This window comes from Jatropha curcas, chromosome 3 (genome assembly GCF_041381405.1).
Source record: "Jatropha curcas cultivar XTBG-Jc1 chromosome 3, XTBG_Jcur_1.0, whole genome shotgun sequence".
NCBI lineage: Eukaryota > Viridiplantae > Streptophyta > Magnoliopsida > Malpighiales > Euphorbiaceae > Jatropha > Jatropha curcas.
This window is the reverse complement of record NC_143153.1, coordinates 6,402,962-6,413,428: the sequence shown is the minus strand read 5'-3', so window position 1 is coordinate 6,413,428 and position 10,467 is coordinate 6,402,962. Positions and strand designations below refer to the sequence as shown.

Here is a 10,467-nt window from a genome sequence, read left to right as displayed (position 1 = left end):
AAAAATAAATATTTTGAGAAAAAAATAAATATTTTGAAAACAAATTCGGTTTTTGAGTTTTTCCAAAAGTTTGCTAGCCTCTGAGCATTGCTAGAACGAGAAGAAGCGATGATTGATGAATGTGAAGGGAAAGATGAAAGCTATGAGGCAACAGCCAGCTCAGCAAAATGGGTCCTCATTCAGTAATGGTAACATATGTCTGCCCGTATATTCTTATGGGCTCCACAAAAGCGTTCCTCTCTAAGGACTAAGGAGTAAGGTGGGTCACTCCTTAAGAGGGAGGCGGCAGGACAGGGTGGACCACTATAAAGTGCCACGTCTGAATTTTATCCGCTTCTTCCAAGCAAATCACACCTATTGGTGGTGGGAAAAATTTCGGTTTGATGGGTCCACTCATGGACCAATAAAAATAAAATTTTTTATTGAAGAATATTTTTACCATACAATGAAAAAAAAATAAAATTAAAATATTTTTTAAAAATCTTTACTGTGATTGGTTTATATATTAAGCTTAATCTCTTTTTTACTAATTTTCTCGAAAACACAGTTTGTAATCACTGTTTATACTCATAATATTATTTTTCTATATAAAATTTTTTATTAAAAATTTTAAAGCATAATGACATTTTGAAATTAAAAAAAATATTTCTTAAATTATTTTTAATGTGATTTATATATTATTTATACCTGTTAATATTTAATTGTGATTAAAATTATTTATATTCAATTTTTTCGTGATATTTTAAAGATATCAATTGAAGTATCTTCATAATAAATATTGTGAGTTTATTCTCTAATTTTGCTTTCTTTTGTTGATTTTTCATATAAAAATTTGTCTTGCTAAAATAAATAATGATCTTTAACATAAAATTTCAATTTTTATTGACACTTTGAATTGTAAAAAACCTCTTTTTAATATGTTTTGTTTAAAGATTTATAAAATTTGTCTCATTTAATTAATAAAAATAACGTAATTTATAGATTATTGAAGATAATAATTTATTGCTTCGAGACCTACAAAACTCACATAAATAAATGAAATAAATTACATAATTTATAAAAGGGGAGACGAAATAAATTGTAATACGATTATTTAAATTAGCAAATTTAATCCAAAATGTTATAATTTGCCGAATGTATCTTTTGTTGGTATTGTAATTACCATAAAATTGAGTATATTGGAATTTGGATCCATATTTAATAATTTGTACGTATATTTTTCTTCTTGTATTTAATTGTAATAAACATGAAAGTAGTTTTTGGAAAGAAAATAAAATTAAGCTTATAGTGACTTAAAATCTGTTTCAACTTCCAACATCAAGTACTGAGTATGAAAAAAAAAAAAAAAAAAAAAAAAAAAAGAGAAACCTCTTGAATAGAAAATCATCCAAGAAAACTACATCAGAAATGAATAATAATTAAAAAATTAAAAGGAAAAAAAATATAAATACGTATCTTGTCAAGACCAAGGACATCAAGTGAAGGTTTAACAATTTTTTTTTATCAATAAATCCTAAGTCTTGAATTCTAAAACTTCAATAATACTGAAATCTCTGAAATTCGAAATCTGTCCTAATCCGAATACTATTATTTTCACGTAACAGTTAGATTCTTATTGGACAGAGTTTCCATAAGTTTGATGTTATATATGCGTATGCATTTACCAATATAAAGATTTTTTTCAAAAATTTGTATTACATGTATTTTTTCTCTTAGTGAATGGTTGAAAATATTTTTACTTAAAAAAATTATTTTTGATTAATTAGTATATGAATAGATCTATATACAGGTGTAAATAGTTCTTTCGCATTAGTTATCAGAGTTAAAATTATGTCAAAATAAATACATTTAAATCTCTTTTTAGTCAGAAATTTTTATGCTCGAGTTAGAGTATTTTTGAAAAATTTGACTCAAACTAATATAATTTTAAATTTAAAAGTATATAGAGTTGTTGTTGTATAAGGTACATAATTTTTATTATAAAATATCTTCTTATGACGTTCTTTTCCATGCCTGCCTAACATGGGATGCTTCGTCTATTTCAGGGACTAATTTGCATTTGTCTTCTACTTTCTTTGACGGTAAAATGTCCATTTTGATTTCAATTTTTAGCAAATAGTTCACTTTAGAATTATTAAGCACAAATCGTGATCCCAATACAATTGTCTAAGAAATATAATGGCTAAAGTTAAAAATATCCCATCAAATGTACAATTATCTTTATTACTTAAAATCTTTCCTTTAAAAAAAATTCATTACAATTTTTTCTTCTCATATACTCCATCCATCCTAAAATATTATTCATTTTAGGATGATAAATTTATATTAAAATATAAATCATTTTGATTACTTTCAGAATTAATAATTCTTTTTTCAATTTTAACCTTATTTATATTAGATACAATATAATAATTTGAGATAAATGATAATTTGATTAAATTATTTTTAATTTTATTATAATTTATGTTAATTATATTTTTTTAATTTGTGCAAAAACTTTTAATGATTTATATTTTGGGATAGAAAGAGTGAATATTCATTTTGAAATAATTAAATTTTTGAAAGAGAAATATTCGTAACTTTTTTTTTAAAGAGGAATATTCATAACTTGTTATTGGCATTAAATCTACTAATACTTATTAAATTGATATGAATGATAATTATGCTTTTTCATGCGTAATAAACATAATAATTTATCTGAAAATTATTATATATAATTATGTCTTTCAACCTTAAACAAAAATTTAATTTTTTGTCATAATAATAGTTTATGTGATGTACATCATAATCGTAATTATAGTGAATTTGAATAAATGGTGTCACCATTAAAGAAAATTAACTAATAGATGAAAATAAAATAATGGGAATGTAATAGATACTAATCAAATTAAAGGTCACCCAAATGACCGACTGCACAAAACACATAAGCACACAAAACCAAAACAAAGATGATGGCTTAGCTGAAAATGTCCTCCATTATTCACATACTTTTTCCTTCCCCAATCAAAAGTCTACAAACAAGTTGGACAAATTATTATTATTATTATTATTATTTAAAAAAAAAAAAAAGACTTTCGACCGATTGAGGCGTGAAATCAATAAAAATAAATTATATTTTCAGACGAATTTTATATATAAATTTAAAAATTTTAAAAATTTTACTTAAATACCATTTCAGATCCACTGCTGCCACGAGAAAAAGAAAAAACTTACTACAATTACTTGATTTAACATTAATATCAATTACTTTTCCATTTGATATGTTTAATTGAGTGAGTGAGGTGTCAAATCCCAAGATTCCTCTCTCTTTTTCTTTCCCATAAAATTTTATGGCCCCTCCATGGCTACACATCTCTATATAAAGCCACTCACACTCACTCTTCTCTTCACCAATCACTCAAAGCCTATTTCTCTCTCTCTCTCTCTCTCTCTCTTGGTTTGCTACTTTCTTAGTTCTTTCTTATTGTTTGCTTCTCAATTTTATTTTTTGGTTCTTATTAGGTACTTTTCTCCTTGGATTCAAATGGCTACTGTTGAGGTAATAGCAATTCTTTGATTTCCTGTTCATCAGTCTAATTTCCATGGTGGTTCTTGATTTAATCACCAAAAATTACTTTTTCTTTCACTTGATTTGTTCTTTCACTATATATATATATATATATGATCAAATTTGGAAAAGAACTTATTGTCAGCCATTTTTGTACATGAATTTATTGGATTTAGTAGATCAACAACTAGCAAGATTTATATATCACAGTAAAAATTTTCAGTTTTTTTAACTAATGTCATATGGATGATTTTCTAGCGACCAAAGCTGTAACTTTTACAAATCGATTTTGCGATATTCGATCTTGGATCGTACACATTTCTTTGACTCCTCTAATTAACAATTGAAAAATAAGTCTTTTTTGGTTATGAATCTACTTAAATTTAGCAGATTTAATTCAAGATTTATTAATTTTTAATCAAAATAAATCTTTTTTCATACATATTAACTGTGAGAAACTTTTTCAGGTAGTATCGGCACAAACTGCACTTTCAGAGGAAAAAGCAGAAGAAGTGAAGGCTTCAGAGACTGTCACTCAAGTAACAGATCAGTCAGTTACTGATGAAAAACCAGACACAGGAGAAAAGAAGGAAGAACAAGAAGAAGTTGCAGGAACTAAAGAAGAAGCTGTAGAACCAGAACCAGAAGTTGCAACTGAAGTAGTGGTGGAAACTAAAGAAGTAGTAGAAGATGAGACCAAAACTGTAACAGAAGAGCCCCCATCGGAGAAAACTGAAGAAGAAACTCCTAAGGAAACAGAACCAGAAAAAGAAGAAACTCCTAAGGAAACAGAACCAGAAAAAGAAGAAAAGGAATCCCCAAAAGAAACAGTAACTGAGGAGACTGTTGCTGAGGAGACTACTAAAGAGACCACTGAGAGTACTGAGACAACAACTCCGGCGCCAGAACCGGCACCGGAAGCTGCCGTTGAAGCTCCTAAGGAAGAAGGTGAAGCGAAAGCTGAGTAATGGGTACTTGTGCTGTGTAGAGGCTGTTTGTTTCTGGCTGTATGCCAACTTGAATGTTTCTTGAATTTTCTATCTTTCTTTAATTAGCTTTTTTTTTTTATTGGGTTAAATAAGAGATTTAAGAGAGTTATGTTAGATTAATGGGTCCTACTTGGATTGGACCAATGGGAACTCACCACATGGCAGACATGCATTGGTAGACTCAACATGGAGATGTTTTTGGGTTGGGTCTATAGTGGGGAGGTGTGCCTGTTGGTTCCAATCTGCAAGTTCATGAATTTTATATGTTATAAAGATGCTTGTAACAATAGTATTAAGAAGAATAAAATAGTAGTGTATCTTGGTACTTTTCTTTAATAATAATTGTGTCCAGTTTCAACTTTGTTTTAATATTTAGTTTCTATGAAGAAAATTTGGAATTTTTCTTTTAATATTTAATGGTTAAAATTTTCATTAGTATTAAGAATTTTTTTCATCGATCAAAATTCAATGTTGTTTGAGTAATGCTCGAAAAATAACATTTGATGGAGAAGTGCATTCTTTCAAATTATTGATGAAAAAAAAAAAAAAATTTAATCTCGAGGTATAAATTAAGACAATCCTAACCATAAACCAAAAAACAAACTATACTTTTTAAAAAAAAAAAAAAAGAAAAAAAAATTCAATTTCAATGCCAAATGATCTAACAACAATATCCTCCTTTGAGCATTAACCATAAGAGCAAGTGATAACCACATACCTTAGTGAGAGTCTAAAATTGGCAAATTCAATGAGTAGCAAGTCTAGAATTCATTCGTTAGCTTGAGCCTCCTATAAATATGATCATCTCGTAGAGTAGAGATTCGTTCCACAGGAGCTGATCATTTCGCTAGATTGGGTCATTCTATCCCTTCCTCTTTATTTATTTGGGACTCTTGCTCGGTGTTTTTAGATTTAATTCTTTGGGTTGATGCTTGTGGTATTAGCGTTCTAAGATAGTCTTTGTGTTGCTCCTTTATTCCACTAAAAATAAATAAATCTACACAACATCTCACCAAGAATATTTTTGTAATTTATAAAAGTGAGAATGAGCAGGGATTGTCTAAAACATTTTTACTAAATTTTTGTAGATCGACAAAAATATCATTATAAATTTTAATTTGATTGGTTGAAAACATAAAGGTTTAGTCTTATTAATTTTCTATTTAAATCTAAATTTTATTGGAAAAATAAGCAATTATATTGTATATCATATATATATTAAATATGGTAATATTATTTGGTTCTACCTTTCTAATTTTAATTGGAGCCGGTGGTTTTGAAACTGAAACTGACAGTTTTAGAACTATGATCATGCATAACATGTACACAATATGAAGTTTAAAAAAGAAAATTAAAATCAATATAAAATTTAATATATAATCATTAAATTTTTTAAAATTTAGCCTTCACATATATAATTTTCTACGTCTACTTCTATCAAAGAGGAGATTTAAGACATTCTCTTTATGTACCATTCTATTTTTCTTTTTTTTTTAGAAAATTTAAAGTTTTTTCTTATTTTTTTATATTTTTATTGGTCAACTCAAATAATTTTTCAATTTAATATTTAGTATTAAATATGGATATTTATAAGTTTTTGAAACCTAATCCAACTAATAAAAATTTAAAATTTAAAAGAGAATATTATCTATGACACTTATTTTTTTTTATAAATTTTTAAAATTTTCTTTTTATCTTTTTACAAGTCGATTAGATGTATGTTTTTATAAAAGTTAACTTTTAAAATTTTTAAAATTTAATTTTCATTGAAATAAACATTGATCACACAAATATTAACTTGAACACAACACAAATTCTTTTTTTCCTAATCCAACTTATTTATATGATAAACTAGGCAGGCTTCTTGGGTTGGAGAAGTAGAAATGCCTTTTAAATCTTCGATAAAAATGCTTCAAAGGGATTTAATGACACATACAAAATTTACATCTTGCAGGTATAAAGGTGGATTTATTGCATTCGTGAAACAAATAAAGGTGGATTTGTTGCATTCGTAAATCAAATGGAGGAGCAAAATTTTTTTTGATAAAATGATCGGCCACCTACGCAGCACTTGCAAATAATTGCTATTTTACCTTTCATTTTTTGCTTATGCAAATTGTTTGCATAAAATATCTTCATGACGGCAGCTGATCTCACCTTCTTTATCTATGTAATGCATTTTTATTTATCCATGTAATGCATTTCAAGCACTGAAAGCGCATTCTTATTTCATGGTCTGTCTAATATGAAATGCAGGGTATTACATTGGGTATCCAAAAGACCTTGGGCCATCAAAGGTTGTTCATTTTAAATCAGAGGGTGAATTTGTCCAACTTCTTCATGAGGGTTATCCTAATAGTTGTTGCTTTTACCATTAGGTAATATAAATTGAATGCCAAAAGCTTTCTTTGTTTTGGTGGTCTACTGTATTTTTCAATTTTACACTAAAGTTGGTTTTTTAATATGCATCCCCAGGATAGGATTTGTGGGTGTAAAGGGGAAAGCCTATTGGCTTGCGTGTAGATGCTACCTGGTGTTGTGGAGTTCTTTTCCTACCCATTGAATCCTTTTGTACTAATAATAATAAAGCTTTCTTTGCTAACAAAAAAAAAATTTATACAAAACATCTTTGACAGAGTAAAGAGTACCTTGCTGCGTTTAGCTTTAACCATGTTAATGGTCCCACGTTATTGGTTCATAGAGAATCAAAGTATATTTACCCATGAATCATGAATTGCTATGGTTCTTAAAGATGATTTCTTAATTTATTCATAAATAATTGGTAGGATCATGCACCTTGTTTTTCCTAGTTAAAACGAAAAAAACCGCAGTTAGATCAATCCAGTCTATTCTTAAAATAAACAACTCGCACACACCTCTTTCTAATTGAAATAAATAGTACTTGAGGAAGCTACTTCTAAATTTTATCCACATGTAAAATTTGTGCATATAAGTTGTCTCGTCTGATTGAATTATTCTTGAATTACAAAAATTATATATTGCATCGAATGATAGAGGTTGTCAAACAACCTTATAATTGCTCTATATTTTTTTGGAAATTACCATGTTTGTGCGTAGTTGAAGTATCTTTTTCATACATAACATATTTGCAAGGTGTAGACTCCTTTGCCAACCTTTCTTTTGAATTATTTATATATTTTTAATTAAGTTATTTGAAATTTATTTAATATTAATATAAAATAATTAGATAATTAGTAATTTCTTTTTTTTTAGCGTTAATATCTAACTACAAATCTATCTACATCTTATATCTATTAAAATTTATTCCTTCATTTATCTAAATATTTGAATTGAATAATTATCCTCAGATTGTATTTTTTAATAATTTAATTTTAATATACTACGTAGAAATTGAAGTAGAAATTTATACTATTAGCAAAATATGTTAAATATTTGAAATAATGAAAATTTTCGAGTTCCATTTTAACCATGGTCATTTGCCATTATTAATTATTTCAAGTACGATTTTGATTCTTCTCCTTGACAATTTGGTAATTCATAATAGTTTATAACAAAGCAATATAATAATTAATAAAATAATATTTAAATAGCCGGGCGCGAAGCGATGTTTCGACTAATTTTACTAATCAAATTAGACCTTTTGTCTCTAAAATTACCGAGGGCATTTTTTTTTTATATCCTAACAAGTCGATGAAGTCATGACCTAACAACCAAAATAAAGATCATTTACATTCGGTTTTAATCCTCACCCTCACTCCTCTTTAATTTGTAACCTCATTGAAGAATTCTATTTTTCTCACATAAGTAATTGAGAAATATTACAACCAAATTTAGAAAACCAACATATTGATTGAAGAACATTAAATTTCTTACAAGGTAGTAGATAAACGTTGTAATTAAATATAAAAAAATCAACATATACTTGGTAACTTAGAGTAAAGAATAAACTATATCAATTAATTGTCCATATATTTACCTTAAACAACATGTTATTTCTTTATGTAGCAAACTATCCAGAAAATAGTAACACCCTTTATTCTGCAAAGTGATAAGCAATAACAAATCTAAGACCCTATTTTTTTCCTTGCAATAAATAATTTTTATAAATCTAATATATATATATATATATATATATATATATATATGAAGGGGAATGTGTGGAGGGATGTTGAGAGTGTCAAAAATAGGGGTGGACATTCAGTCGATTTGGTTAACTGTTTACCGAATTTACATTTACCGATTTACTGATTGATTATTTACAGTTTATCGATCGATTTAACTATTTATCGAATTCCAATTTACCGTTTACCAAAGTAATCAATTTACCGTATAAGAATTAACTTTTTTTAAATAAAAAAAAAGAAAACGACGCACGTTTTGAGTAAATCGGTAAATCGAGAATTTAAATTTTTTGAATACTTTACCGAACCATTTACCATTTATTAAATTTTCTCTGAGCAATTTATCGACCGTTTATCATTTACCGAATCATTTTACCGAATAACCTTGGTTCGGTACGGTTAATCGGTAATTATCAAGGTTTGTCCACTCCTAGCCAAAAACACCCCTTCTAAGTTTATGGATTGATAAAATCATTTAGGATTTTAATTTGATTAGTAGAAAGAAGAAAGGTCATTTCATTTTGATTGGTTATATTAATTTCCTATTTAAATCTAGATTCTTTTGATAAAATAAGAAATTATATTATATAGTTTACAAGGTATATATAAAATGTGGTAATACTATTTGATTCCACTTTTCTTATAAGTAGAATTGTGGTCATGCCTAGCATGTATACAATATAAAATTAAAAAAAAATCAAAATCCATATAAAATTTTAATATATAATAATTTAATTTCATAAATCTCACCTTCAATTGTGTAATTTTTATTTGTATCAAATTTTACTAATAAAAATGAGACATTTCGTGTCTAAACTCTAAAGTAACCAAGGGCACTTTTTTACCCTAACAAAACAATAAAGTCTTAGACTTAACAATCAAAACAAAGATCATTTATATCCAAATTCAAACCTCAACCCTCTTTAATTTGTAACTTTATTGAATAATGATTAAATTTCTCATATAAGTAATTGAGAAATATTGCAATCAAATATAGAAAATCAATATACTAATTAAAGAATATTAAATTTTTTACAAGGTAATAAATAAACGTTGCAATCAAATATAGAAAATCAATTTGTACTTGATAACTCTGAAGGAAAGAATCAATTATATCAATTAACTATCATATATTTACCATAAGCAACATGTTATGCCACTATAAGAAATTCGGTTACCGATGAAAATTTCAAAGGTAAAATATAAAAATCCATTGGTAATTAGGTTTGTCGACAAAATACCGATGGAAAATATTCTATCGGTAAAATCATTGTCAGTAAAATATTACCGATCAAAAATTTATTACATCGTTAATCATCAATGGAAATTCCATCATTAAATTTATTAATTTCGTTGGTAATGTAGTGGTAGGATATATTTATAATTTGGTTGGTAATTGATTTGTAAAATATATGGTTTTCTGCCGATAATTTTCATAAGTAAATGGTCGCTAATCCATTGGTATTTTAAAAAATAAAAAATTTTAAATTATACTATTTTGAATTTTTTAATATTTCATAATTAATAATCAAATCAATTAAATTAATTACAAATATTTACAACAGTTAAATTTGATTAATAACTAAGCTAGTTAAAGAAAAATTAATTATAAACACAAAAAAAGGAAGAAAAAAAAGAAAAAAAGTAGAGAAGAGGAGAAGAAAAAGGACATGAAGAGAAAAGAAGATGAAAGAGAAGTAGAAAAATAAAATAAGGGAGAAGAAGAAAAATGAAGATGAAGAAAGAAAAAAAAAAGAAGGTGAAGGAGAAGAAAGAGGAACAAAATAAAACTAGAAAAAGAAGAAGAGGAAAAAGGTATAAGAAAGAA

The 10,467-nt window shown here is 26.7% G+C and overlaps 1 protein-coding gene across 1 annotated transcript; it reads left to right on the top strand.

Annotated features, from left to right (window-relative positions):
• Positions 1-3,374: 3,374 nt before the first annotated feature.
• LOC105640900 (uncharacterized) lies at positions 3,375-4,905 on the top strand. The gene is made up of 2 exons (XM_012225307.4): positions 3,375-3,538; positions 4,015-4,905. Exons 1-2 carry the CDS (start codon positions 3,524-3,526, stop codon positions 4,513-4,515), a joined length of 516 nt encoding a protein of 171 aa, XP_012080697.2. The 5' UTR covers positions 3,375-3,523; the 3' UTR covers positions 4,516-4,905.
• Positions 4,906-10,467: the final 5,562 nt, after the last annotated feature.